At 47.7% G+C, this 14,417-nt stretch overlaps 1 protein-coding gene across 1 annotated transcript in view; it reads right to left on the reverse strand.

The window, feature by feature from the left end:
* Positions 1–14,417, reverse strand: part of plb1 (phospholipase B1) — a 288,667-nt gene that overhangs the window by 254,736 nt on the left and 19,514 nt on the right. The window contains exons 7-9 of the mRNA XM_072500134.1: positions 9,834–9,936; positions 8,925–8,976; positions 7,012–7,092 (exon numbers count right to left, since the gene is read on the reverse strand). Coding sequence (XP_072356235.1) covers positions 7,012–7,092; positions 8,925–8,976; positions 9,834–9,936 — 236 coding nt within the window. The remainder of the gene's footprint in view (positions 1–7,011; positions 7,093–8,924; positions 8,977–9,833; positions 9,937–14,417) is intronic.

The following is a 14,417-nucleotide window of genomic DNA, read 5'->3' on the forward strand; positions in this document are numbered from 1 at the left end:
AGCCCCTCAGTGAGGACACTACAACCAAACCCCTCAGTGAGGACACTGCAAAAAGCCCCTCAGTGAGGACACTGCAACCAAACCCCTCAGTGAGGACACGGCAACCAAACCCCTCAGTGAGGACACTGCAAAAAGCCCCTCAGTGAGGTCACTTCAAAAAGCCCCTCAGTGAGGACACTGCAATTAAACCCCTCAGTGAGGACACTGCAACCAAACCCCTCAGTGAGGACACGACAACTAAACCCCTCAGTGAGGACACTGCAAAAAGCCCCTCAGTGAGGTCACTTCAAAAAGCCCCTCAGTGAGGACACTGCAATTAAACCCCTCAGTGAGGACACTACAACCAAACCCCTCAGTGAGGACACTGCAAAACGCCCCTCAGTGAGGACACTGCAAAAAGCCCCTCAGTGAGGACACTGCAACTAAACCCCTCAGTGAGGACACTGCAAAACGCCCCTCAGTGAGGACACTGCAAAAAGCCCCTCAGTGAGGACACTGCAACTAAACCCCTCAGTGAGGACACTGCAAAACGCCCCTCAGTGAGGACACTGCAAAAAGCCCCTCAGTGAGGACACTACAACCAAACCCCTCAGTGAGGACACTGCAAAAAGCCCCTCAGTGAGGACACTGCAAAAAGCCCCCCAGTGAGGACACTGCAAAAAGCCCCTCAGTGAGGACACTGCAACTAAACCCCTCAGTGAGGACACTGCAAAAAGCCCCTCAGTGAGGCCACTGCAACTAAACCCCTCAGTGAGGACACTGCAAAAAGCCCCTCAGTGAGGACACTGCAACTAAACCCCTCAGTGAGGACACTGCAAAAAGCCCCTCAGTGAGGACACTGCAAAAAGCCCCTCAGTGAGGACACTGCAAAAAGCCCCTCAGTGAGGACACTACAACTAACCCCCTCAGTGAGGACACTGCAACTAAACCCCTCAGTGAGGACACTGCAACTAAACCCCTCAGTGAGGACACTGCAACCAAACCCCTCAGTGAGGACACTGAAAAAGCCCCTCAGTGAGGACACTGCAAAAAGCCCCTCAGTGAGGACACTGCAAAAAGCCCCTCAGTGAGGACACTACAACTAACCCCCTCAGTGAGGACACTGCAACTAAACCCCTCAGTGAGGACACTGCAACTAAACCCCTCAGTGAGGACACTGAAAAAAGCCCCTCAATGAGGACACTGCAAAAAGCCCCTCAGTGAGGACACTGCAAAAAGCCCCTCAGTGAGGACACTGCAAAAGCCCCTCAGTGAGGACACTGCAACTAAACCCCTCAGTGAGGACACAGCAAAAAGCCCCTCAGTGAGGACACGGCAACTAAACCCCTCAGTGAGGACACTGCAAAAAGCCCTTCAGTGAGGACACTGCAACTAAACCCCTCAGTGAGGACACTGCAAAAAGCCCCTCAGTGAGGACACTGCAACTAAACCCCTCAGTGAGGACACTGCAAAAAGCCCCTCAGTGAGGACACTGCAAAAAGCCCCTCAGTGAGGACACGACAACTAAACCCCTCAGTGAGGACACTGCAAAAAGCCCCTCAGTGAGGACACGACAACTAAACCCCTCAGTGAGGACACTGCAAAAAGCCCCTCAGTGAGGACACGACAACTAAACCCCTCAGTGAGGACACTGCAAAAAGCCCCTCAGTGAGGACACGACAACTAAACCCCTCAGTGAGGACACTGCAAAAAGCCCCTCAGTGAGGACACTGCAAAAAGCCCCTCAGTGAGGTCACTGCAAAAAGCCCCTCAGTGAGGACAATACAACCAAACCCCTCAGTGAGGATACTTTCTCTGACAAAATATGCTGGGGCCTTCTATTCAACAAAGATCAAACTTATCAATGTGAGGATGCATCTGCACTTTTCTCTCCCTGGAATCATGTCACTATCAAATGGTCATGGGCAAATTTGTTTGGTCGTACCCGTACAATGGTCTTTTCATTGGACTCCTCTATGTCCTGGCCCTCATCAGATTCATCTCCTTCAATGTTCTCCTCCTCACAGGCAACTAAACCCCTCAGTGAGGACACTGCAACTAAACCCCTCAGTGAGGACACTGCAAAAAGCCCCTCAGTGAGGACACTGCAACCAAACCCCTCAGTGAGGACACGGCAACTAAACCCCTCAGTGAGGACACGAGAAAAAGCCCCTCAGTGAGGACACTGCAACTAAACCCCTCAGTGAGGACACTGCAAAAGCCCCTCAGTGAGGACACTGCAAAAAGCCCCTCAGTGAGGACACTGCAACTAAACCCCTCAGTGAGGACACTGCAAAACCCCCTCAGTGAGGACACTGCAAAAAGCCCCTCAGTGAGGACACTGCAAAAAGCCCCTCAGTGAGGACACTACAACCAAACCCCTCAGTGAGGACAATGCAAAAAGCCCCTCAGTGAGGACGCTGCAACTAAACCCCTCAGTGAGGACACTGCAAAAGCCCCTCAGTGAGGACACTGCAAAAAGCCCCTCAGTGAGGACACTGAAAAAAGCCCCTCAGTGAGGACACTACAACCAAACCCCTCAGTGAGGACACTGCAAAAACCCCCTCAGTGAGGACACTGCAACTAAACCCCTCAGTGAGGACCCTGCAAAAAGCCCCTCAGTGAGGACACGACAACTAAACCCCTCAGTGAGGAATACTGCAACTAAACCCCTCAGTGAGGACACTACAACCAAACCCCTCAGTGAGGACACTGCAACTACACCCCTCTGTGATGACACTACAACCAAACCCCTCAGTGAGGACACTGCAAAAAACACCCTCAGTGAGGACACGACAACCAAACCCCTTAGTGAGGACACTGCAAAAAGCCCCTCAGTGAGGACACGGCAAAAAGCCCCTCAGTGAGGACACGACAACTAAACCCCTCAGTGAGGACACTGCAAAAAGCCCCTCAGTGAGGACACGACAACTAAACCCCTCAGTGAGGACACTGCAAAAAGGCGCTCAGTGAGGACACTGCAAAAAGCCCCTCAGTGAGGTCACTGCAAAAAGCCCCTCAGTGAGGACAATACAACCAAACCCCTCAGTGAGGATACTTTCTCTGACAAAATATGCTGGGGCCTTCTATTCAACAAAGATCAAACTTATCAATGTGAGAATGCATCTGCACTTTTCTCTCCCTGGAATCATGTCACTATCAAATGGTCATGGGCAAATTTGTTTGGTCGTACCCGTACAATGGTCTTTTCATTGGACTCCTCTATGTCCTGGCCCTCATCAGATTCATCTCCTTCAATGTTCTCCTCACAGGCAACTAAACCCCTCAGTGAGGACACTGCAACTAAACCCCTCAGTGAGGACACTGCAAAAAGCCCCTCAGTGAGGACACTGCAATCAAACCCCTCAGTGAGGACACGGCAACTAAACCCCTCAGTGAGGACACTGCAAAAAGCCCCTCAGTGAGGACACTGCAACTAAACCGCTCAGTGAGGACACTGCAAAAGCCCCTCAGTGAGGACACTGCAAAAAGCCCCTCAGTGAGGACACTACAACCAAACCCCTCAGTGAGGACAATGCAAAAAGCCCCTCAGTGAGGACACTGCAACTAAACCCCTCAGTGAGGACACTGCAAAAGCCCCTCAGTGAGGACACTGCAAAAAGCCCCTCAGTGAGGACACTGCAAAAAGCCCCTCAGTGAGGACACTGCAAAAAGCCCCTCAGTGAGGACACTGCAAAAAGCCCCTCAGTGAGGACACTACAACCAAACCCCTCAGTGAGGACACTGCAAAAAGCCCCTCAGTGAGGACACTGCAAAAAGCCCCTCAGTGAGGACACGACAACGAAACCCCTCAGTGAGGACACTGCAAATAAACCCCTCAGTGAGGACACTGCAAAAAGCCCCTCAGTGAGGACACTGCAAAAAGCCCCTCAGTGAGGACACGACAACGAAACCCCTCAGTGAGGACACTGCAAATAAACCCCTCAGTGAGGACACTACAACCAAACCCCTCAGTAAGGACACTGCAAATAAACCCCTCAGTGAGGACACTACAACCAAACCCCTCAGTGAGGACACTGCAACTAAACCCCTCCGTGAGGACACTACAACCAAACCCCTCAGTGAGGCACTGCAAAAAAAACCCTCAGTGAGGACACGACAACCAAACCCCTCAGTGAGGACACTGCAAAAAGCCCCTCAGTGAGGACACTGCAAAAAGCCCCTCAGTGAGGACACTGCAAAAAGCCCCTCAGTGAGGACACTGCAAAAAGCCACTCAGTGAGGACACGACAACTAAACCCCTCAGTGAGGACACTGCAAAAAGCCCCTCAGTGAGGACACTGCAAAAAGCCCCTCAGTGAGGACACTGCAAAAAGCCCCTCAGTGAGGACACTGCAAAAAGCCACTCAGTGAGGACACGACAACTAAACCCCTCAGTGAGGACACTGCAAAAAGCCCCTCAATGAGGACACGACAACTAAACCCCTCAGTGAGGACACTGCAAAAAGCCCCTCAGTGAGGACACTGCAAAAAGCCCCTCAGTGAGGACACTGCAAAAAGCCCCTCAGTGAGGACACTGCAAAAAACCCCTCAGTGAGGACATTGCAAAGAAATCCTCAGTGAGAACAATACAACCAAACCCCTCAGTGAGGATACTTTCTCTGACAAAATATGCTGGGGCCTTCTATTCAACAAAGATCAAACTTATCAATGTGAGAATGCATCTGCACTTTTCTCTCCCTGGAATCATGTCACTATCAAATGGTCATGGGCAAATTTGTTTGGTCGTACCCGTACAAAGGTCTTTTCATTGGACTTCTCTATGTCCTGGCCCTCATCAGATTCATCTCCGTCAATGTTCTCCTCCTCACAGGAGACTTCTTGTTCCTCCATTTCTCCCTCTGGAAACACATTCCCCTCTTTGCTGCTCAGGTTCGCGTGGCGAGGAGCAGCCAATGACGTTCCGGGATATTCCCTGTGGTGAGTATTGGAGAGCCCTGCCTGAGATGACCAATCATCGGAAATGTAATTTCAGGGTGCCGATCGTCTGCTCCATCAAGGATCTGGTGGTGGGATGTGCAGCATTGTACCTCTCCTCTGCAGCACCATGTGAACAGTGAATGGACATCATGAGCCATATCTTCTGAAGGTACCCCTTGTCCCTGGGGAGCAGACCCCGTAAATGCCTGGGTACCTCAAGGATCTGTGGTACCAATGATTACATCAAGATTTACGCGTCACGAGAGCTCCCTGGGTGCCTAGCACAAATATACAGAATTTGTCTCTGTGATCACAAATTAGCTAGAAGCACAGAGAGCAAATTCCTTTTCAAATTACCCATTTTACAGGCTGCTGCCAGGGAGCTCTCGTGGCCATATGTATGCAGTTGATGGTGCCCTGCACTTGTGGGATATCAGATATCACTGCAAATTCCGCCACTCTGGCAGCCTGGCCTGGGCATACTGGAGAGCTCTAGTGAACCCTGGGGAGGCAGTGGTGAAGTGGTATTGGCACTGCATTAGTAATCCAGAGGCCCAGTGCAATGTTCTGGGGACCCAGGTTCAAATCCCACCACGGCAGATGGTGAAATTTGAATCCTATAAAAATCTGAAATTAATAGTCTAATGTCATTTGGTTCAATAATCACCTTTGGGGAAATTCTGCCCTAAATGTGACTCCAGCCCCACAGCAATGAGGTTGACTCTTAACTGCCCACTCAGTTCGCGATCAATTAGGGATGGCAATAAATGTTGGCCTTACCTTTATTCTTTCACGAAAGAATAAAGACAAACAAGGCCACCACAAGGTAAGCTGACTTCTTGAACTGCTGCAGTTCACGTGAGGCCCCCCCCTTTAGCCACCTCGAAAGTCGGAAGAACAAAATTCCAAACTATTTTCCGGAGAACTGATTTGTTGACACACGCCAAATTGAATGCTCCCTTCTTGCCACGATATAGGCGGCTGGTGGGATTGGGGGATTCCGCCCATCATGGCGGAATCAATCAATCATAACAGTTCAATTTACATCTGAATGAATTAATATTCATGCTTCCACCATCCCCCCAGGAATTGACACAGGAACCACTTTCACTTTCTTGCTTTGCAGATCAGTTTTGATTTCTTCCCCTTTCAGCTGAATGTTGCATCCTTCTGCTGTTTTGAAGACGGTAAATGGCTGGTCACGGCCAACTTTACCTAGTCCCTTTAGAATTCAGCAATCATATCATCTCCCAGTATTTGACTTTCCAGTGAGAAAAAAATGGGAATTTGCCAACTGTTTCCTGGAATAACAGGAATACATCTGAGCAAACACAATTAGTGATTTATTTGCCCACCTAATTGATTAAACAGACTTCATCCCACTACACATCCGCCTCAACACTTCCTCTTCATAGAAGAGCTGTAATAAACCCTTGGTGACCTTTGCCCTCAAACAATTACAACCTAACCTCAACTCAGCAAAGATAATACATAAGAATCTAAGAACAGGAGCAGGCCACTTAAATCTTTGATTTAAGATTATTGGTTGAGCTATTATCTTCTGCGTATTGTGGGAGAAAGCTCCACTCGTCTACCACCCTTTGTGTGAAGAAATGTCTTCTAACTTCTCTCCTAAAAGGTCTGGCTCTGATTTTAAGATTGGGCCCTTGTCCTGGAGAGGGCCAACAGCATAAAAGGTTCATCTGTATCTCCCCTATCAGTTCCTTTCAATAATGTTAATTTAGTTACTCCTTCTGGTTCTCTAATTCAGGGACTACCAGCCTAACTAATGTAATCTTTCCTCATAACCTAACCCTGGAGCTCTAATGAAGTCACTCCTTCCAAAGCCAATATAGCCTTTTAATGGCACTGTTCTAAGAATGGTACCAGAGCTTTGCTTGGCTGCATATTATGATCACTGTTTGATAAACATTCCCTTACTGTTAGATTATTAACCACATCTGGCTCGTTGTCCATGGCTAAATCTACCATCTTGTTGATTCTAGAACACACTGCTGCAGAACAACTATCTTCAATGCACAAAAACAAATGACTACTTAATGGAAGTGAAACTTTTATCTTGCATGGTACCTGATTTGTGCAATAGGCACACATATCAGCAATGCCAAGGTAGATTGTGATCAGTTTCCAATCCTTCTGAAAATCGATGAGCTGAAGTAAAACAAACAGCGATTAACATGCATAACTTTTAACCTGCATATAGAATGTTAATCCAGCTGCATTTACAAACTTCCAAAGCATATTCCAGTTGGATACTGAAGAAAGAATCAAAAACGTGCCCATGTAAATAGAGAAGAAAGGCTTTCTTTTGGCTTTCTTGCTCAGATTTGACCCAACTTTGGTGGCCGTGCCTTTAAGAATCTAATCCCAAAACCACTGGAATTCTTTCTATGAATCTCCCTGCTTTTCTCTCTCCTCCCGTAAAGACACTCCTCAAATTCTATCGCTTTGATCCAGCTTTTGGTCTCTTGTCCTAACATCGTCTTCTGTGGATTAACGTCAGTTTTGTGTGATTCATGCTCCCATGAAGTGCTTTAAATTGTCTTGCTACTTTGAAGGTCATGTAAATATTGGGTGGTTTCACGGAATTGTTATGACTTCTTACTGTGCTCACCCCAATCTAACGCCGGCACCTCCACATCATCTTCATTACTCTTGTACTTTGTGCCTCTATTAATAAAGCCCAGAATACTATATGCTTCATTAATTGCTCTCTCCAACTCTCCTGTCACCTTCAATCATCTATACCCATATTGCATGGACCAGATGTCATGGCGACGAAACACTCACAGAGACACTTCGACTCACTTTTGCCTTGTGCAACACATCTCCTCACACTGATCGCTCAAGCCCTGGAGGTGTCAGTAAAGAGGATTCCAGTGTAACCACCTAGCTAGTCTCCCAAGGAAATCCCATACTAATCCATTTAACATTGGCCCTTGCACCACAGAAAGGACAAGCATGCATTGGAAAAGGCAACAAGGTTGACCCAAAGTCCACACAGCTAATTTTTATTTTTGGTCTTTTTCGGATATCTGCGGAAACCAAACATCAACTGACTGAAAAATCGACAAAAAATAAAACTGGACTTGCCGAGAATGCACGCTCTCTTCCAAAGCACGTGGGTACAGGTTGACATGAGCAAGTTACCATTTTCACAAGTGCCAGCACAGGCACGAGAGGCTGAATGGCCTCTTTCTGTGCTGCATCGTTTCATAATTGGGGCACCACGGTAGCATAGTGGTTAGCACAGTTGTTTCACAGCTCCAGGGTCCCAGGTTCGATTCCCCGCTGGGTCACTGTCTGTGCGGAGTCTGCACATCCTCCCAGTGTGTGCGTGGGTTTCCTCCGGGTGCTCCGGTTTCCTCCCACAGTCCAAAGATGTGCAGGTTAGGTGGATTGGCCAAGCTAAATTGCCCTTAGTGTCCAAAAAGGTTAAGCGGGGCTTACTGGGTTACGGGGATAGGATAGATACGTGGGCTTGAGTAGGGTGCTTTTTGTAAGGGCCGGTGCAGACTCGATGGGCTGAATGGCCTCCTTCTGCACTGTAAATTCTATAATTCACGATACAAGAAACCCAACGGCGTGCGATGACACCGCTGGAGCGTAATAATCAGTAATCACACTGCTCGCCAGCTCCGATCACAAGTAAGCTTTCCCCTGTTTATCCAGGTGGATACACCTACCCATTTTGACACTGCTATTTGGGCTGGAATTTTTCCGGCCGTTGGGATTCCTGCTCCCGCCAGCACCGCATCCCCCGCCCGCAGGTTTCCCAGCGGCGTGGGGTGGCGTCAATGGGAAATACCATTGACAGGCAGCAGGAGTAGTGAATCTCGCCACCAGCGAATGGCGCGCCGCCGGGAAACATGCGGCTGGGGGACCAGAACGGCAGGAGCCAACGTTGGCTAAAATAACAGGCAAGGGAATTTCTCATGAAGGCTAATTACAGTTACCATATAAAGAAATGTCTAATCACTTACCATGTTACTTTTCAAACTGGTCACCAGTTTTTCAGCCAGCTCTGGTAATGCACTGAAATAAGCACATGTCTTAATTAGTCTATGAAATAATCTTAGGCCATATATCGAGGACTTCATATAATCAGGACTGGTGATACAGGGAACTATATTGGAGCCTTTGACTATTTTTTATATTTCACAACACCGACAACCAATTTGGATTTTTTTTAATGAATTTTTATTTCAATGTTATTGCTGGGAAATTTCCCATTTTGAGCCCTTTTTGCAGATCAGGGACATCCAGTTCAGGGTCAAATCGCAATAATCCGGCATGGCGGCACAGTGGTTAGCACTGCTGCCTCACAGCGCCAAGGACCTGGGTTCGACTCCCGGCTTGGGTCACTGTCTGTGAGGAGTTTGCACTTTCTCGCCGTGTCTGCGTGGGTTTCCTCCGGGTTCTCCGGTTTCCTCCCACAGACCATAGATGTGCAGGTCAGGTGGATTGGCCATGATCAATTGCCCCATAGTGTCCAAAGATGTGTAGGTTAGGTTAAGGGGTATTGGGATAGATTGAGGGAGTTGACTTGAGTGGGGTGCTCTTTCAAATGGTGGATGCAGATTCAATGGGCCGACCCATAGAATCATTGTAATGATTCTATGAGTCTGTGGTTCTCTGAAAGATCCATGTATCTGCTCTTTTATGTCTCCCTATATCTTTCCAACCTTTCCACAGGGAAAAGAGAAAACCGGCGAGAAAGCTATTTGTAAAGCAACTGGCTATAATAAACGCTGGTGTTGCTGGAAACCCTGACAGTGTGTTATCCGCCACTCACAGCCAACTGTGCAGGGAAGGGAGGAAAAATAGATTTGCTTCCATCATCCCAATTTCACTAAACGTGAGATAATCTCAAATAGAAAGAATTAACCTACTCAGCTTTTGCTCTCAAAACAGTCTGATTCAAGGTGACATCGTCATGGTTTCCGTTGCCCGGGGAGTATCCAATCAGGTCAGGATTCAACAATTTAAAAATATCTGTGGATTAAAAACATGGGTAGGGGTATTAATTCTAATCTGTTGTGCTAGTATGGTAATATTCATATTATTAATACGATAATACTCACATATTCTCATATCGTCGTACACTCAGATCCTGCGTGGACCAGCTGCTGATGTGTTTGCGGACATCTTCAACCTCTCCCTACTCCGTTCCGAGGGCCCCACTTGCTTCATGAAGACCACCATCATACCAGTGACAAAGAAGAACCAGGTAACGTGCCTCAATGACTCGCCTGGTGGCCTTGACATCTATCATTATGAAGAGCTTCAAGAAGTTGGGCATGAGATACATGGGGCGGGATTCTCTGATCCTGAGGCTAAGTGTTAACGCCGTCGCGTTTCCCGAAGGTGTCAACATGGCCTCAGGATCAGCAATTCTGGCCCCTACAGGGGGCCCCCGATCGCGAGCCAGGCCATAGCGGAGGCCCCTCCCCGGGTCGGACTCCCCCCCCCCCCCCCCCCCCCCCCCAGGCTGGCCCCGGACCCTTCCACGGCGAGGTTCCGCCGGGTAAGACCAGGTTAGAACGGCGCCGGCGGGACTCGGGTTTTTTGTTACGGCCACTCGGCCCATCCCGGGTGGAGAATCGGCGGGGGGGCCCCGTAGAGCGGTCCCTACAACACCTCCTCCACGATAGTCCCCAATACCGGGGCCCTGCAAGGCTGTGTACTTAGCCCCCTACTACACTCCCTGTTCACACAAGACTGCGTGGCAAAATTTGGCTCCAACTCCATCTACAGATTTGCTTGTAACACAACCGTAGTGGGTCGGATCTCGAACACGATGAGTCCGAATACAGGAGGGAGATAGAGAACCTAGTGGAGTGGTGCAGCAACAACAATCTCTCCCTCAATGCCAGCAAAACTAAAGAGGTGGTCATTGACTTCAGGAAGCAAAGTACTGTACACACCCCTGTCAGCATCAACGGGGCCGAGGTGGAGATGGTTGACTGCTTCAGATTCCAAGGTGTACACATCACCAACAATTTGTCCTGGTCCACCCACGTCAACACTACGACCAAGAAAGCACAACAGCGCCTATACTTCCTCAGGAAATTCGGCCTGTCCATTTTGATTCTTGCTAACTTTTACAGATGCACCATAGAAACTACCATGGCAACTGCTCCGTCCAAATCCGTCAGAAACTACAGAGTCGTGAACACCGCCCTGTCCATCACACGAACCCGCCTCCCAGCCATGACTCTGTCTACATCACCTACTGCCTTGGGAAAGCGGGCAGCGTAATCAAAGACCCCTCCCACCCGGCTTATTCACTCTTCCTACATCTTCCATCGAGCAGGAGATACAAAAGTCTGAGAACACGCACTATCAGATTCAAAAACAACTTCTTCCCCACTGTTACCAGACTCCTAAACGACCCTCTTACGGACTGAACTGATCTCTTCACAAATCTTCTCTACTGAGTGTACTCCACTCCTGTATGCTTCACCCATTGACTCTGCCATCTGTTTACATTGTGCACTTCTGTTTGCCCTATGTTTTTTCTCATGCATGGAATGATCTCTCTGGACTAGACACACAACAATACTTTCACTGTACCTCGGTACACGTGACAATAAACAAATCCAAATCCAAATATCACATTGAAATATTTCAAAGCACTTAAATACAGACTGTGTTTACTGGTTGGGTAGCACGAGCTTGCTGGCATGCCACCAGCACAATTTATTTTGCCGCTTAACATCCTCAGAATGTCAAATGTGGCTCACTTTTGCCTCAAGTCAAAAGCTTTTGGGTTCATCTTCCACTTCAGAGACTTGAGCACCAAAATAAAGACAAAGTCACAGAGGGAGCTGACCTGAGGTTCCATTTGTCAAAGGCCCTATATATCTCTTAGGTGAAAGTAAAGAGTTCCCATGGCATCATTTGGAAGAACAACAATGGAATTCTCCCTGGTCAGCTGGCCAATATTTATTCCCCAATCAACATCACTTAAAAAAACCCAAATCACCTCAATGGCATCTTTTTGCCATTCTGACTTACTGCTACTTGTGCCACAGAAACGCTTTCATAGAATTCATAGAATTTGCAGTGCAGAAGGAGGCCATTCGGCCCATCGAGTCTGCACCGGCTCTTTGAAAGAGCACCCTACCCAAGCCCACACCTGCATCCTATCACCATAACCCAGTAACACCACCCAACACTAAGGCCAATTCTGGACACTAAGGACAATTTATCATGGCCAATCCACCTGACCTGCACATCTTTGGACTTTGCTTCTATGAATGCAAGATGTATCAGTTAAGTTTTAAAGAGTCAAAGGACAGTTGTGGTGACAGATTTCTTGTGCATGCTATCGTGCCCTTTTAAAGCATGCTTGAGGCAATTTTAATTAACTTTTGCACAGGGGAAACAGAGGCCATTAACCACACAGAACAGTGGTAGGCCTCCAAGGTCAGAAAGATCAGCTGGGGCCAGTAGTTCGCCCACACAGTGGACAAACTGGCCACACTTACACTGGCATAACAACTGATACATGTGGGAGGCTTTTAAAGGCCAGTTGATTGAAGTGCAGGACAGGCTTGTCTCTGCAAAAATGGAGGATAGAAACGGCAGGTTCTGGAACCATGGATGACAAGGGAAATTGTAAGCTTTGTCAAAAGGAAAAAGGAAGCATACGATAGGACTAGGCATCTAAAAACTTACGAAGCCCTTGAGGAGTACAGTGAAAGTAGGAAGGGGCTTAAACATGGAATTAGGAGGGCTGAAAGGGACCATGAAATGTCTTTTGCAAACATGGTCAAGGAGAATACCACAGCTTTTTATGCATATATTAGGAGCGAGAGGGTAGCAAGAGAATGAGTAGGCCCACTCAAGGACAATGGACGGAAGTTATGCATGGAACCACAAGAAGTGGGTGAAATCCTGAATGAGTACTCTGTATTGGTATTCACCAAGGAGAAGGACATGACGGATGTTGAGGTCAGGGATAGTTGTGTGAATGGTCTTGAGAACATCAATATATCAAAGGAGGAAGTGTTGGGTATCCTAAATTGCATTGAGGTACACAAGTCCTCTGGGCCGGATAGGATCTATCCCAGGTTATTCCGGGAGGCAAGGGGAGAAATAGCTGGGGCCTTAACAGATATCTTCACATCCTCTTTGACCACAGGTGAGGTTCCAGAGAACTGGAGAATAGCCAATGTTATTACCTTGTTTAAGAAAGGAAGCAGGGATAATCCAGCAAATTATATGCCGATGAGCCTGACATTAGTGGTGAGGAAGTGTTTGGAAAAGATACTGAGGGACAGGATAAATGCATATTTGGAGAAAAATGAAATAATTAGTGACAGGTAGCATGGTTTGTACGGGGAAGGTCATGTCTCACCAACTTGATTGAGTTTTTGAAGGGATGACAAAGAAAATTGATGAGGGAAGGGCAGTGATGTAGTTTATATGGACTTTAGTAAGATATTTGACAAGGTCCCACATGGCAGACTGGTACAAAAACTAAAATCACATGGGATTCGGGGTATGCTGGCTAGATGGATACAGAACTGGCTTGGTTATAGAAGACAGAGAGTAGCGGTGGAAGGGTGTTTTTCGAAATGGAGATCTGTAGCTAGTGGTGTTCCGCAGGGATCAGTGCTGGGACCTCTGTTGCTTGTAGTATATATAAATGATCTGGAGGAAAATGTAGGTGGTCTGATTAGTAAGTTTGCGGATGACACGAAGATCGGTAGAGTTGCTGATAATGCCGAGGATTGTCAGAGGATACAACAGGATATAGATAGATTGGAGACTTGTGCACAGAAATGGCAGATGGAGTTTAATCTGGACAAATGCAAGGTGATGCATTTGGAGGATCAAATCTAGGTATGAATTATACTGAAAATGGCAGAACCCTTACGAACGTTAACATACAGAGGGATCTGGGCGTGCAGGTCCACAGTTCCCTAAAAGTTGCAACATGGGTGGCCAAGTGATTAAGGAGGCATATGGCATGCTTGCCTTCATCAGCCGGGGCACTGAGTACAAGAGTTGGGAAATCCTGTTGCAGCTGTATAAAACTTGGGTTAGGCCGCATTTGGTGCAGTTCTGGTCACCACATTATCAGAAGGACGTGGAAGCTTTGGAAAGAGTTCAAAGAAGGTTCACCAGGATGTTGCCTGGTCTCGAGGGTGTTGGCTATGAGGAGAAGTTGAATAAACTAGGATTGTTTTCACTGGAAAGACGGAGGCTGAGGGGAGACCTGATAGAGGTCTACAAAATTACAAGGTGGATAGTCAGAAGCTTATTCCAAGGGTGGAAGTGTCAATTACAAGGGGGCACAGGTTCAAGATGAGAGGGGGAACGTTTAAGGGAGATGTGCGGGATAGGTTTTTTTTCAGAGAGTGGTGGGTGATTGGAACGCACTGTCAGAGGATGTGGTGGAAGCAGGCACATTAGCAACATTTAAGAGGCATCTGGATGGGTACATGAATAGGGAGGAAATAAAG

The sequence above is a fragment of the Scyliorhinus torazame genome, chromosome 4 (genome assembly GCF_047496885.1).
Source record: "Scyliorhinus torazame isolate Kashiwa2021f chromosome 4, sScyTor2.1, whole genome shotgun sequence".
Taxonomy (NCBI): Eukaryota; Metazoa; Chordata; class Chondrichthyes; order Carcharhiniformes; family Scyliorhinidae; genus Scyliorhinus; species Scyliorhinus torazame.